The 16,161-nt window shown below is 42.3% G+C and overlaps 1 protein-coding gene and 1 long non-coding RNA gene across 3 annotated transcripts in view; one reads left to right on the forward strand and one right to left on the reverse strand.

Moving 5' to 3' along the window:
* Positions 1-16,161, reverse strand: part of LOC125326109 — a 30,582-nt gene that overhangs the window by 7,914 nt on the left and 6,507 nt on the right. Inside the window, exons 2-3 of one of the 2 annotated variants that reach the window (XR_007203685.1) lie at positions 15,729-15,817; positions 8,592-8,931 (exon numbers count right to left, since the gene is read on the reverse strand). This is a non-coding gene — a long non-coding RNA (uncharacterized LOC125326109). Of the gene's footprint in view, positions 1-8,591; positions 8,932-15,728; positions 15,818-16,161 lie in introns of those variants that run through there. The other variant, XR_007203684.1, reaches the window with a different exon arrangement.
* FERD3L (Fer3 like bHLH transcription factor) lies at positions 6,490-7,122 on the forward strand. The gene has a single exon (XM_048303943.1). The coding sequence runs from the start codon at positions 6,520-6,522 to the stop codon at positions 7,084-7,086; it is 567 nt and encodes a 188-aa protein (XP_048159900.1). The 5' UTR covers positions 6,490-6,519; the 3' UTR covers positions 7,087-7,122.

Below are 16,161 nucleotides of genomic sequence, written 5' to 3' on the forward strand. Positions count from 1 at the left end.
ATTGGAGTTATCAATTCGAATTTACCTTGCTGTTCTGTTTGCCATAATTCTTCTGTTTCTATTTGACATTTGTTCTGTTCCTGAGTTCCATTTGCAAACAGAAACAATACTTGTTCAATCCACATCTACCAAGCATATTGATATGGCAGTTGCTAAAGCATGAGAAATGTTTTTAAAAACTCATATGAGATTTTAAATCTTATGTTTAAATCATTACTTATTTACCACAGAAAAAAGAAAAAGGGTGAATCACTCAGCAAAAATAAGCAAACACTGTTCATAATATTAGCTGCTTCCAGTGTGTTGATTGGGAATAAAATGGAAATTCAGTTGGAAAGATACTATGTGATATGGTAACTGGAGACTATTGTCATAAGTATGCTCAAAGACACAAGCTGTTAAGAGCCATTAAGAAGGACTATGAAGAAAAGAAATTCCATGCCCTTAGAAGAATACCATAGCCAGAAGGTAGCAAGGCAGTGGATAGTTGAGAAGCTTGGCAAAGGAAACCTGTTTTCTGGAGATGAGTTTCAGTTCAATCTCCTTACTAGTTGCAGGAGATACACCTGTGAACTCTCAAAAAATCTGTAAATTCCAGAAAAAAATAGAAAAGAATGGAAAAGGATGAATCTTGGTCCCCCATCAAACATACACTTATTCTGTTGATACATAAGCAAAATCTTCATATAAAAATAGCTTTCAGACTGACATTTCCCTGCATTTTACAAATTGTGAGAAGTGGAAGAGAAAAAAGCATTAATTAATGGCTCTAGTACATAATTATATAACAATAAAATTAAATAATTGTAACAAAGATTTGGAAAAATCTAGACTTCTAGGTAAAGAATGCATATTTTATTGCATTCCATTTCAACAAAAAATATTTATGTAACAAAATCAAGATTAAAGAAGCTATGTTTGAATAACATTACATTTTTTCATGCATGCTGATAAAAAGCCAGGAAATTCAAAGTTAAGTTTGACATTCCAACCTTAATGCGTGTCCTGTTCTCAATCCATCCCACCCCTAAGGTTATGATTAAGGAAAAAGTATCATTCATAAAACTGTGCAAGCATGATGAATCCCATCACACCCTAACCACAGCTGTTCATTTCATTTGTCTCTGATCTACCCAAGATTAGGATTTCAAACATTTTGTTTGTCATTTGGTCCCATATGGGGAAATATCAACAGTTGCTTCTTTAAACTCTTCAAATGGTGCGTAATACTACTGTAAATAAAAATGAACTGCACTTTATTGGCAGAACATACCTAGTTTTATTAGGTTTTGCCCAAAATAGTGATTTTTCCTAATGATTTCCTGTGTCAGGGAATAATGACGTTACTGAATGTCATATTTTTGTCTGAGACAGCCAAGTTGTGAAACCTGATCTTTGTAAGTAGGTGCTCGTATTCAAACTGGAGTCCTGTTAAAGGCAAGCAGTGATGCAGGAATGTATTAATACAGTCAGATGCACATAGGATCAGTTCCTGAAATTACTGCTAGGATCAGACTGTAAAGCTTTGGCTCACCGGATATATTCTGGTTTTCAGAACAGAACCAGTCCCTCAGCTGAACTAGTAAGCTGGACTTCACCTGCTTTGTGAGAAGGGATTTCTCACATACATCATCAACATAAGGAATAAAGTTAATTCTTAAACTGTCTATATGGGTAAACTATTTAGGAAAAGAATTTGCAGAGAATTCTTACAGCCTCAAACTCTAGTCACCGCACTAATATACCCCAGTTTTGTTTGCCTACATACTCTGGATATACATCTTACTGTTTTGGTTTTTTTGGTCTTTATTCATACACTGCTAATTCTAGAGCTGAGGCTCATCCTACAGAACTGAAGCCAATATTTCCAAGCTTCTCAGACAGTCCGTCAGGAGACACAGACTTCAAGTGGACCACAATGTTCACTACAGGTTCTCCTATCTCTGTGGGAATCAGAAAGTCTCCATCATAACCTGATGCTTGGATAAGATCCAGCAGTTTGATAACATGAGCCCATTTCTAATATCCATATTACTTTTCTTAACTGATGGAGTTGACCAATTCTTTCTGCAAATGAGATCTGGGGAAGTCAGGCTGAGGTAACTTTGTCCTCTGTCCTCACCTCTGTACACATCACCTGTCTCTAGTGTACCAAAGGCTTTCCCAGCCGTTTCACCCAGCAAAGCACTGGTTCCTCTGGTCTGTATTAGCTTTGACCTCGACTTCATCAGCCTCTTCCTTTCTGGTTTTGTTGTAAGGCACTCGAAAAGGTACTGACTTCAGTCAATTTATAATTCATTTTATACTTTTTGTTAGACCTCCTTCATCTTCACAATGGACTCAGACACAAAATCTTTGAACATAAACGCTATCACAGTCCAATGTTCACTGCCTATTTAAATTCATAGTGCATTAAGACGTTAGAGGACTCCTTTACTCTTCCAATGATATCACATTCAATCACATTTTGCTATGCTTTCATCTGAATAGTATGGCATTCTTCTAGAATCAAAGAAGCAGTTTTCAACTAGCTTTGCTTAAATATTTCATTTTTTATATTAATTTGTCAGTGGTGTCTGTAGTGCCTTCCTATTCACCACTGACTGAGCAAGTATCAGGATGAGATATTGTCCAAACCCTCTCTATTCCCTTGTGAGCTGGCCCCATCTCCACACATATATTCTGTACTGATCTCATCTGGCCTGCCAGAAACACAAACTGTGAGTCCAACAGGACAGGAACTGACCTGTATTTTGGGGTAGTAAGGTCCTGATCCATGGACATTACTGCAATTTTAAGTTTAACAAGAAGATCAGACAGCTGCAATGTCAATAATTTGAAAGAAATTGCATTAGTGTGCCACAGACTCCTTCTGTTTCTGTTCGTCAGGCCAGAGTTTGAAAATGACAGCAACTGTCCAACTCTTAATGGATCAGTTAAAGGAGAGAAGACTTTTTCCATTCTACAAGAAAAGTGTAGACATTTTTTTCAGTTGCATATCTAACTTTTTGTGGTTTCCAAAGCAGACAGTATCTTTCAGGGCCTTGCTTAATGAGTCATATCTGATGGAGAGTACCTAAATATTTATGCATCTCAGGGTCACCACTGACTTCCAGTGAATTTTCCAGTAAAGCACAGGTCACTGATAAAATCTATAGCATCTCAATTAATAATTCCAAGCTATCAGAGCGGCTGTATTTTCCTGTGTGATATGTGGACAATTTTCAGCACAGGCACACAGCACATGAGGTGATAAAAGGAGTAAAACTATTTCCATAAAAATTCACTGAGTTGAAATACGTGTTAACTTTGCTCCTGCAAAGGATATTTGCCTAAGAGACTTTTTAAGAGAAAATTATTTTCAAAACTGTTGATGACTGGAACATAATTAGGGCTGGACAGGAAAGGATATATATGCTTTTCTGATAGGACTAATAGATGAGAAAAGTTGTTGCGGTTTGGGTTTTAAACACAAACCCTGCATGAGCATCAAGAATCATGTTATAGATGTTTCCAAAGAAGAATAATTTTGGAAATAGCTGCACAGTGGTTTGAAACTGTAGCCATCAGTTCTTAGCATCTCTAAGCATCTTGTAAGCAAAAATTTTAATTGATAAGCAAGTTAAATGAAAATATAGGATAAGAGAGGGGTGAAGGAAGGTAGGAGTCATAGAGCAAACTACATTCTTATTTAAAACAAATCTAGAATTCACTTCGGATCACCTAATCTGGTCTGAAAAGATTTTGGAGTATCAAAGCAGCCTCTTATGAGAGTTAATTCTGCTTCTCTGACAGTCTTGCTTTGTCTAGGTGCTGAAAATCTGTGTCTTGCAGCATTGGATATTCATTATACATTTCCTCAGCTCTATAATTTCCCCAAAGTGACAAAAATCACCAAATAAAAAAAAGTGCCACATACCAGTGGTACCACAGTTCACTGAGTTTATTCTATATAATCTAAAATAGTTAATATAAGAGGAAAAATCAATATTTTAGCAAAGAATAAGGAGGAATAGAAAGTGATACAAAGCAGAAAAAAACCCTATTTGATGAGAGAATTCACCTTGGTAACAAGTCTTCATTTTCTGCTAGGACCTCCCAGTCCTGTCTCAGTCCTGTCTTTACTGCTTCCTTTAAGAAGCATTAATCTTCCATGGTTTATGTTCTATTACTCTGTGATGCATTATTAGCTTGAAAAGCTTCTCCATTTACATTCTTGCATTATAAACCTCTTTCAGCTCTGGTTGTCTTTGTAGTTTGTGTCCTGCAAAACTCTGCAGCTAGAGAGGTGAGCAAGGCCTTCTTTCTGAAGACATCTTGGTGAAGGACAGGTCTGTCTGCTACTAAATGCTGGTTTCCTACAGGATGGTAAATTCGTGTGGAGTTTGACATAGAGGTGATGAGTCCGCATTTTTCCATTATTTTATTTCATTATCTGAAGTAGTTTTTATTTTGATAATTTTAAATTCTGTACTGATATATCTTTCCTGGCATTTCCCCTTAATTTATACCTCCATGTCTTTAAATAAAATACTTGCCACCTCACCTAAAAGGAGCCCAAGTCAAGGTCCTTTGTGGGTCAGTCATAAACATATATCTGATCTTTCTTCCACCGACCGTTTTTATATAACACTCAGCATTTACAGCTTTTCAACTTACTTTTGGATGCTCTCTGGGCAACACCTCTCTCAACAGATGTATTACAGCTCCTCCTTCCCTCATTGCTTCATTCACCAGGTGTTTTATTGAACCATATTTGTTACAAATAAGCAAGTCTCTGAGCGGCTCTCTCCTTGCTGGCTAAGAAACCTCTTAGCCCTAGTAAGAATAAGGCAGTCCCGCTGTTCTTCCCCATTTACCCAGCCCTAGGCAGGCCGTCGCTGCAGCCGCGGCGCCGCCCATCCCTCAGCAGCGCCGGTGGTGACGGCGGGACAGGACGGGGAGAGGCTGGCTGTCGGCCCGGAGGAGGGGGTGGTGGCGATGTCCCCCTGCGGTACCTGCAGCGCTGCCAGGGCCACGGCGTCCGGCTGCCCCTCTCCGGAGCTGTCCAGCGTACCTGCGCTCCCGCGCACCTTGCGCGGCTCGCCCACCTCGCTCGCCCCCGCCGCTGGGGAAGAGGGGACGGAAAACGACTTTCCGGCCGCGTCTTTCCCGGGAAAGGGGATGCACAGTTCGCTCGCTGAGTCGTCTGTGATGGCAAATCCCGGTACGCTGCGGGAAATGTTTGCGGTCCTGTAGGCAAACAGAAGTATTTTCGAGGAGAGGGATCTTTTGGCCGGCCCCATCCACCACCTTTGATCTCATGGGCTTTGAAATCCCCTTAGAAATTAGAGACTAATTAGCCCCAAAGCGAGAGTGACAACAATGCATGACAACGGCTAATACTATGTTTTAAGAAGGCATCTCAGGAGTGATGGGCAGTCACTCCTGAGAGAGCTGTGTTGTACAAATCGTGTGCCAAACAAAATCGATCCGATTCGACCGCGGTGTATCTGACACTGTCAGGGATTTCCCGGGCCGGGTTGTTTATTTAGGGAAAGTCTCTGGTGCGGAAGGGTGAAGACGCAGCCCCTCTTCCAGTCTCCCACGACAAAAGCAAAACAATCCCCAGCGTCTGTCCTCAAGGAAACCTTGATCAAAGAAAGGTATTCAGCGGTGTCGGGTGTGTGGGTGGGTGTGTTTTTGTGCAGTTCACGGCATTTTGCAGTATGTATCCAGCGTTATCAGTGCGTGAGCTCAAGTTGATTCCTCTGTGCTCTACCAAAGGTGTAAGAGTAGGACCAGCTTATCCTCCCCTCACGGGCAGGAAGAAGGAGTTTCAAAAGAAGTGCTATGAGATTGCCTGAACCGAAATGAGCTTTACGAAGCAGCCTTCTACTGGAAAGATGTTTGAACTCTGACTGAAGGGGATTTAGGGGGAATGGAGAGACGATTCCAACAGTTACTACTGGGAATGCAATATCGGGTCCCCTACAATGCTTACTTAGGCTAATGGAGGTCCTGTCATTCAGTTCCCATTGCGCTGGGATACAGAGTAAACATTCCCCGGTGATCCTCTGCATGCAGGTCCCCTCTTCAGGACATCATTAAAGGCATACATGCGGTTGCCTGACATCAATTGTCAGCCTGGCTCTCAGGGTTCAGAGATCCCAACAGAAAGCAGGAAAACAAGCCCAGTGGAGACCCGGCTCTGCGGCTAGGGGCTTTAAGGAGGCTGAAAATCGTTTGGTTGCGGGTGTATAAGAAGAGACAAAAGTGCTCAGCAGGTAAGAGCGGAGGGTTTTGCCAAGAAGGAACTGTCCTTGATCGCTGTGACAGGATTGACTCGCTGGGGACTCCTCTCTCGGGAGCGTCCACGCGTCCCTGAGGGGATTGCCCGTCTCCTCTCATCAGCATCACGGCGAGAAATTTTACAGCCGCTCTTTCTAGTCCTGCTAATCCTGTTATCCGGGGGGTTATAAATATTAACGTCGCTTGGGCTGGGGATGGGGGACCAAATTAAGCCCTCTCTGAAGTAAGATGTCAGCCAGCCTTTTCCCAGCCCACCGGCGCCCGGGGCTGCTGAATGAGCTGCACGGCAGAGCCCCGCAAGTGCCCTGCCCGGAGGTGCTGCTGGGCGCCTCGCTGCTGGATTTCGTGGCCGACCTCTCCCTGGGCAGCCCCCAGGGAGCCCCCGGGGCTGGGGCGGGCCTGGGGCTCTGCGAGGTCACCGCCGGGCCTCCCTTCGGGGACAGAGTCCTGTCGCTCCGGGAGGGAATGGGCCGGGGGCTGCCCCTGGCTGCCTTCGGAAATGGAGATCCCGAAGAAGAAGAAGAGGAGGAAGAGGAAAGGATGCGCAGTTCTTCCCTCCTGGACAGACCCAGGAGAAAGCGGGTCATCACCTACGCCCAGCGCCAGGCTGCCAACATACGGGAGAGGAAGAGGATGTTCAACCTCAACGAGGCGTTTGACCAGCTGAGGAAGAAGGTGCCCACCTTCGCCTACGAGAAGAGGCTCTCTCGGATAGAGACCTTGCGCCTGGCCATAGTGTACATCTCCTTCATGACTGAGCTCCTGGACGAATGCAGCAGGCAGGACGCGAGTTAGGGAGTGCCCTGGCCCGGCGGGATGCGGCTGGGGCCGGGCATCGCCGGCGGCGGCGAGCAGGTGGCCTCGGCTCCTCTCTCCTGGGGAAGCAGAGCCGTAGCTCCTGCCTGCTTCTCACACCGCAGCCAGGACCTTGTAGGTGTGGGATGCAAAACCAGGAGTGTTCGGAGAAGCGTGCTCTGAGGTCGGGAGGAGTTGAGGAGAAGATGGATGGAGAGGCTCAGTGTGTTGCAGATTTGTTAATTTTTACGATTTTTGTAAACGGAAGGGGGGAAAAACTGAAGGGTCGAGGCCCTTTGGTTTGTGGTATGTTGCCTGCTTGCTTTAAAATCTTTCCGATTTGTTGCTTTGGAGAAAGACTGGGCCGGGGCAGTGGAGCTCTTCCAACGTGCAGAACGGGTATCCAGCGGGTTCTGTTCCTGCCCAGCTGCCTGCCAGGGAAATCTCGGCCTGTGCATTTTAACCCAGCGCTTTCTGCCTTTTACAAAATAAACAACAACTCCCTTTTCTTTGAAATCCAGTCTGCCAAGTCCACGCCGTGTGTCACGGGGCCAGGGAAGCCGAACATCTGGACACAACCGCTTGTTGTCACGATTTTCTTCCCTGGAACGGCTCTGTCCTTGCGTGTGGGCGGCCAGCGCCGTCGCTCGCACCGGGCGGGAGCTGGCGCTGGAGCGCCCGGCCCGGCCCAGCCCGGCCCGTCGGGGCGAGGTGCGGCTGGCCGGGATGCCCCGGAGCCCCCCGGCACCGGCGGGGCCGGCCTGGGAAGCCGTCTGCGCCCTCCTGAGAGAGAAAACTTGTGAGTTTATGGGCTTTGGTTCTGGGGACGTCCAGCGGAGGCGTTTTCTCTCTCTTTCTCTCTCACGGCACATCCCCCTACACACACACACACACACACATACACATACACACACACACGCACACACACCACGTTTCATCTCTGCAAGGAATAAAAATAATGACATACTTTCTGAAAAGCCGGAGCGAGAGGAAAGGGGGAAGCCCGAGGCAGGCATACCCCGCGGATGGGGACAGGACCCACCCCGGTGATGGGGACAGGGTCCCCCCCGGGGATCTCTTTTTAGCCTTACCTATTGATGCCTCGCAGGCATCTCTGAAAAGGGGCGAGATGCCGGGAGAGCGGCAGCGGCGGGGGGTGACCGTGACCGGGCTGGGAGTGGGGCCCAGGGTCTCCCCTAGAAGCCTCTCCGACCCATCTTGATGAGTCTCTGCCCTCCCTTGCCGCTCCCCTCCCCACTTCTCTCTGCTGCTGGCACCCTTCTTCGCTGCTGCTGGGAAAGACCTGGATTTCTCCCCGCGTTGCAGCAGACGGGCAGCAACCATCCTGCTCAGAGTCCGGTCCACCCGCATTAAACTGCCCGTTCAGGGCAGTGGTTCTGCACGGCTTCGTAGGACAGCTTTTATCTCCACTACATAAAATTACCGTGATATGAGTGAAATCAAGATTTACTCTGGATTCAGGCTACTATAGCTAGGATCCCGTGTCTCTTTTATTTCTTCTCTCGTGTTTTGTCAGCTCTGTGGTGATTATTCTTCTTTTCCTCATTCTATTCACTTTAATATTATCATGAGAGGTCTAATATCCTGTATTAATACTCTAATACTCTTTCTCTTTTCACTTGTTTCCTTGGTTTCTTTTTCTACTTGTTTTTGTTGACCTCCCTGACTGCACACATTGCATCTGCTCTCCATTTGTCAGAATGCTTTTTTTTCCAAGAGGCAGTAGGATAGTTAGCGCAGCTGGATCCTTTCTAGGAACTGGGGGGTTTCGCCTCCTCAGATGGTTTTGTGTTGCTTTGGGGGTTGTTTTCTTTTTTTTTCCCCCTAAAAATAAAACGAGAAAAGGAACTACGAACGAACAATGTTCCAAAATCAGCAACTCTTCACATAACCCAATCTCCTTTTAGTTACCATCATCTCAAGCAAAATGATGAAGACAAATTCTTTATGGACAATGAAATATGCAATTTAATACTCACTTCTTACCATTATTTCCCTATGATCTCTCACAGTATGATTATATAACTTTTCATAATTTTTCTTGCTCATGTCATTGGATAAAATTAGAACTCTATAGCACATAGAGTCTTAAGTTAGGAGATTCATAATGTAAACATGTCTGTAACAGATAATTCAAAAATTATTGGTTTTCTCTTCTTTGTTTTATAACAAAACACTGGAATTTGTTCAAGATCCAAATTTTTTCATACTTGTGTTAGAGACTAGAGAAAAGCAGAAAGAATATGTTACATTTTATTTTTAAACACAAATGGATCTTGCATTATGAATCCTGATTTCTAATGAATCACTGGAAATTTTGCAGCAATAGAAACAGTAGTAACATTCTTATATGAGCCACTGGGAATAAATCATTAGAAATCAAAAATGCAGTTGTGGTAAAAGGCAATGAACACAATATGGAAAAAGCACAGATAAAATTCCAAGATGCATTTTGAGCTGCCTCTGGGCCACACATTGATTTCTATGACCTGAAAACCTGATAAAATGGGCTTTTGTTTGTTTGTTTGTTTGTTTCATGCTTTTCCAAAACTGATGAAGATTTACCAAAAAAGCAGGCTAAATGCAATTTTTTCCCAAGGAACCAGTGTTAAAACATGTCCTTGTACCCATAAAGAGCTCAGTGAAACAGCAAGATGTCGTACTAACTCATCCCTTAACCTCTGTGGATGTGTCAAAATCCTGGAAGCTTAGTCTGGTAAGAATATAAACCAATTATGGAAATATTGCAGACAAACTTCTTGCTGGAGTGCAATCCCATCTCCCTGAAATAACAAAACTGTGGGGTCCTTTCTCCCCTAATCCTTGTCTCAGTCCAAGAGAGTTGCATTCTAGTCTGTGGAGTCAGTAGAGTACAACACCCTGTCAGGTTTGGGAAGACAGGGGAACCCAGACCCTAACAGAGTGCAAAAGTGCTGCTAACTTCAGCAAGGCTTGGATTTCACCCACTGGAGGGAAAGGCCTTTCTTTCCCTTGCTCAGAATCCCTGCTGCCACCAAGGCTGAGTCCAGCTCCTCGGTCTCCCCAAAGCACAGTGCCATTATCACCGCATTAAGAACAAAAACTGACAGTGTCAATTACTTCTGGGAAAAGATAATAAGGGGCTTTTTAAAGCCTTAGAGCTGTTTGATCATAGCCCATTTTTAGATCCTAGTCTGAGGCTGGTTTGTTTATGTTCTCTTTGGCCACTGAAGACTGACTTTTGGTAGAAATTTGAGTTCCCTTGAAGCTATCATGTTACAATTAGTATTCAGACATGTAAACAAAAAAAATAAGACTAAATGAAATCATATTTGAGAGACATTTCGAAGCTTTCGAAGAGAAGTATAAATAATCAAATGACTTTGCAATCTCTAGTTAGATTGATCTTGTTTTACAGCTGCTGAACCTGAAAGGAGGTTTAAGCAAATTAGTCCTGGAAACAGAACAAAATATTATGATAGCACTGCAAACTTCTGCATCCACTCTCTGATCAGCTACTATGGCCCCATGATTGGTGTTTATTATCGCATTTGTCAGCGTTTCCATTATAAACACTCAAGTGTGGAGGGTTTATAACTCAGCTATAAAAATTCCCTCTAGGATGAAACTTGATAAGTGAAGTCCAACAACACTTTTTTTTTCTTTTACAAACTTTAAAATAAATTAGTTTTTGAAGTCATGGAGGTACTAAGCAAAAGTAGTGGAAAAGTGGCTTTGATTTCTTTTTCAGATCAGTGATTCTTCTCAAAGACAAGTTCTATATGACCCTTCTGGTCCTTTCAATTAACTTGGACTTCTGTTTTTTGGTGGTTTTTTTAATTAAAAATAGCTAAAACACTGAAGCTTAAAATGTGACTTCTGTGCATGCTGAGTCCCTGTTTTCATAGGAATTTGTTGTTTTACTAGGCTTGAATGCTACTTATCTGCAACAACGACAGCCAAGCTTTTTCCAGTAATACAACAGAATAGTTACAAGGATGGATAGGTGTGCTGGTTATGCTCTTTTTTTAGTACAGTAAATTGTTGCTTATTCTAAAAATTTGGTAAATATAATCAGTTCAAATTATTTGCTCTTAAACTTAGCTCAAAAAAATGCTTGTTTTAGAGACTGAGATGAACTTCTGTCACAGCAATGTATCCAGAATAAAAGAATTGACAGAATAAAAATATTCAATTGCAATTGCCTAGAATTCTAGCTTTTTAAGGAGTGCAGCTCAGATATTATTTTAAAAATTGTGTTTCATCCAAATTTTGCTTTTCCCCTTCTCTGTCCTAGTTTCAGTGTTTACCTTTTGTCTGTCTGGCACTAAATTTTAAGCCCTTGAATTTTTCACAGCTACTACTCACTCTGCTGATCACCAGCTACAGTCCAGTTCAGTGGTCGTTACATACCTGAAATTCCTATTTCTTCAAGGAAGTCAAAATAAGGGAGTAATTCTGTTATCTTTTGTAGTACATTTTCCCACATTAATATATACTTATAAAGACTGTAATATATTCAAATTGTTGTGTGCGTTATATTATCTTAGTGTGGCTTTTACTGCTCTGGAAGGCTTCAGTGCCACAGCTGTGCCTCAGACCATGTCCTCCCATGCTGAGGGGTTTTGACTGGTTCCCACACAGAGTTGTTGCACTGCAGAAGGACAGGCTTCACTATTATCACACATGGCTTTATTTCAAACAAGTAATCAGGCACACTGAGATTCTAGGCCTGTTTATGCTTTTGTCATACCTCGGCCATAATTTCAAAAAGAGAGATAAAGAGTATCCTGTTGGTTTTACTGTCTCTCCTTAGCTCTGAAAGCAGAAGACAGATAATTATTTTCCCTGTGAGTTCCAGTTCCATCTCATCTTGCTCCAAGGCTTACAGGGGATCAAGGACAAGTAGTACATTTTATGATTTTTTTCACAGCAAAGAGGAACTCTGTGAAACTCTTCAACATAAACACGTGCACTGAGAGAATAAGTTAATTCAGATGTTGATATTTCTTTTTATTTCTAGCATTGTTTACTTACTATGCAGTCTTTCATCTTGTTAATGATTCTAACTTTTGAAACTTAGAGTTATCAGGGGGAAGAGTGGTGGCTGTAGAACAAAGGATACAGGAATAGATATAACACAGCAACCACCATTACTCTTTGAACATTTCAGGTTCATGTGGGTTAGATGATGTCTCTGATCTCGCTAAAAGGTAGTTTAGCAAAGACTTTCAAAACAACCAATGATTTAAGATTGTTCATTATTTTGTGTGGCTAAGATGAGATATCATGCAAAGATCCTGATGTCGTTGCTGAAACAAAAGTTGTGACCTGAAGCCATAGCCATTATTTTGGTGTTTGGTGAAATGCAGGTGTGCAGCTCCACTAGCCCTTCACTCTTCAGCTGTGAGTAGTGATTACAGTGAAATTATTGGTCATATCCAGTGTAGCTGGGAAACTATATTACATTTTACAGTGCCCTGGGTTTTCTACTCAAGGTCTTAGGGGCTTGGCAGAGCTGCTTCCATGTGGAAATGTGTGTAAAAAAGGCACTGGGCATTGCTCCAAGAGCCCTGCATCAGGAAGGGGCCATGCTGTCTCCAAGGGCTGTTTCTGGGTAAAGTGCCATTTGCACCCTAAAAAATATACCAAGAGACTAGAAATATAAAGAAAAGTTTCACTAAACAGAAACCTTTGCAAGTGTAAGAGAAGACTCAACAAAGCCTTGGCACCCTGCTCCAGCCCTAGACCTGGTGGCTCTTTGAATTTGCCTTTTAACCCTCCACTGCTCTGCTCCCCTCCCTCCTGGCAAACAGAAGGCCCTTGCACTACAAAGAATGTCTCCTTTAGAACACATTTATTTGGGAAAAGAATGTAAAACCTGATAGAGCTAGATCCAGCCAGAGCTCAGCAGATTTCATGTTGCAAGTGTGCTATACTTTCTATTAAAGCTGGCGCCAGCGATCACTTGCTGCCATTCAGTCCACTCCGTGTGGTTGTATATTTTCTTAATGAGGATCTGAAATCAGCCTCTTTCACTTAACTGACAGTCTGCCAGAATTATGCCATCTTTCCAAATGCAGAGATCATATGATCCATCTGTTGTCTGCAGCCATGCAGGGGAAACATTTTCCAAAGAGAAATGTGGGTTGGCCCCAAAAGTACGTAATTATCCAAATGCTGAAGTGTTTCAGATGTTTCAAGGTGCTCTTGGACCTGATCTTGGCCATCGAAGCTCCTATGAAGTCTTTTAGAATAATGTACATAACTAAGTCATTGAGTCTCCAGGAAATTTTCATAGTACAGGAGTAATTTTAAAATTATTTTTAAATAACTTTGAGCTGAATCAGATATTTAGGCCTCAGCAACATCATCTGGGGACATTTGTGAGTACTTACATTCTTAAGTAGTTCACATTTTTGCTGTTAATGTTATCGTATATGATACATTAAGTGACTATGCAGAAAGACGTTTTAATCTATTTTATTAATTTTTTAATTATATGCTAGAACACTGCAGTAACTCTGCAACATCATTGACTCTCATAACTCTGCAAACTACCAGATGCAAAAGAAGTTGTAGGATGATGAATAATAGTAATGGAGAAAAAAAAAGGGAAAATATGATTGAGAGACTGTAAAATGAAGGGCTATCTCAGATCTTTCTCTGCCTTACATGAAGGCGCGTGGAATTCATTTCATATTACATCTGACTCAGTTTAAATTTTCTTTGCAGATATCTTGAATGTTGCCAACAAATATGATTAAACTGACAGTTTAGGCCCTCATCAGGTGCCACCTCCTTGACATACAGGACTCAAATTTTAACCATGAGCAAATGGAACTTTCTCTGAAGTACTGATAACTGTGCTCGAACTACTAAACAAACCCTTGGTAAGATGGACTTTAGGTCCTATTGCTGCAAACACCTTTACCAGCCCCAAGGTATTAAATTTGGAAGCATGCACCTTTATTCTGTTAGCTGTACTTGGCTTGACAACAGCATAAGTCAGTTCTCACTGTTATATGTTTCAGACATCCAGGAACAGAATAATTTCAGCATCCTCTCCCAGATCACAACTGCCATACCTATGGACTGGATCACATTATGCTGAGGAAGTTCTGTGATGTTAATAGCATGGGGTTTGCCCATGGAGAGAAATAAGTTCTACCAAAGCTATAATGAGAACACACAGAATTTTTCATATTTAAAATGTGCAGGCATATCTTCTGAAAGACATAAACCAAACGAAACCAAACCCCAAAAGACCCCAAACAAACAAACAAAACAAAACAAAACCAAAACCAGATAAATTTATCATCTTGTTTTTGAGAGTAGTAGAAACATGAATCTTTAGCGTACCATTGGCCAAATTATTGGAAGGATCCAGTGCATAAGCCAAATATTTGACTGGAGAGCATTTTGGTGTATAAGACCAGTGTTTTTTGCCTTCAAGCTGGAAAGACATGCTAGATACCTGAGACACAGCAAAGGAAAAGTTCTAATGACATCTACTTCAATCCTGCTTCCCCCCTACAAAACACAGTTCTTGTGAAGCTATGGGTCATTAGAAATATTTATTGTGAGGGTTTCTGAGCCACTTCCATAGCACATAAGCACCAAATATCACCCCAAAGATGCAGTGGAACCTCAGACATGAAAAGAGAAGACTTTATGCCCAAAGTATTTTCTTTTGCTGAAAACATCCAGTGACACATTTTCAAATGACAGAATGTCGCCAGAGAGATTGGTAATGAGCATGGTGGAAATGCAGGTGACACCATGGAGGCTTCTTAGTGAAAACCTCGGGAAAACACAAACCTATATTGGCTGTGGTTTCTTTCCACTCCATGTATAATGCTATTACTGCCTGCATGGTGCTGCTCTCCTGCATCTGTATGGCAAATGGGGTGATGCCTATCTGCATCACTTCTGATGCCACAGCTGTTACTGAGGAGCTGCTAATCCATTCCCTTCAATTTTGATGCCCTTACAGTAGCACCTATTCCAGCATGGATTTCACATGCCATTTTCAAATGCTCTTGAGCAAAGTTTAATGTCAACTTTTTGTCATATAATATTTTGCTAACTTTTATGACTTAAGGAGAGGCAGAAATTCTTTTTTCCTCAGTGAACAGTTTGGGAAAGACCTTTGTGAAGAAATACAATGCCTCCCATTCCCATAACCACAGGGAATGAAAAAGCATCTTCCACCTCTGCATGGCAGTGTAGCTTGCTTCTGATATGCATTAGGTCTGTGGGAATATGAAGGGCTGTTTCTTGCAGTAATGGCTGAGTGATTGAATTGCCTTTTTTCCTCCTGTCTATATGCCTTTGGGTTGGCCCCTTACCCTTAATGTGAGCAATTATGAAGTGCTTCCTATCATACATCTGATTTAGCATTAAGAACCTAATTTCCCAACAGTGCATCTAATCTTTAAAGACGGTTATTTTTCTTCTTTTTTGGATGAAATTTCCTACCCACAGTGAATTCTGTGAGGAAATGGTAGGACTTAGACAGTTAACCTGCCAGCTACACTAACAAATCAGATAGTTTGACATCTAGACCGGACTATTAGTTCCTGCAATGAAGTGACAACATGAAACCACAGATGGAAGGATTTGGTGTTGCAAAATTTTACCTGCCAAGTTGGAGGCTATGTTGTCCTCTCGGAAGAAACAGCCTGTTCTGGGATGCATCCTCAAGAAGGAGAATATTGCAGCTGTTTCACTTTTTACAGCAACATGACACAGTGTTATAGGAAAGAAAATACAGAGAGTTATCTTAGTTGATTGAAATTAAGCCAAATGACAGTGTGCCATACCACAGCCACTCAATTACATACGTTGAATGTAGATAAAGTTGTAGTTACCCATAATGGACTTTGGCCAAAAGACAACATCATGAATCTTTCCAAGACACTAAAGGATTTTCACTGACCAAAACTTTAACATGATGGCAGATAACAGCTAGGTTGAAGGTCATTTGGGGATAACAAATATAGATCATAAATGTCACTGTAGATAGAATATGGCTGTAAGCCACTGAAATATAATTGATCAAACTTCTATCTG

This window comes from Corvus hawaiiensis, chromosome 1 (assembly GCF_020740725.1).
Source record: "Corvus hawaiiensis isolate bCorHaw1 chromosome 1, bCorHaw1.pri.cur, whole genome shotgun sequence".
NCBI classification, from domain to species: domain Eukaryota; kingdom Metazoa; phylum Chordata; class Aves; order Passeriformes; family Corvidae; genus Corvus; species Corvus hawaiiensis.

What these genes read in the sequence shown, in the direction of transcription:
- FERD3L (XM_048303943.1), top strand. Translation starts at nt 6,520, where the DNA reads ATGTCAGCCAGCCTTTTCCCAGCCCACCGGCGCCCGGGGCTGCTGAAT.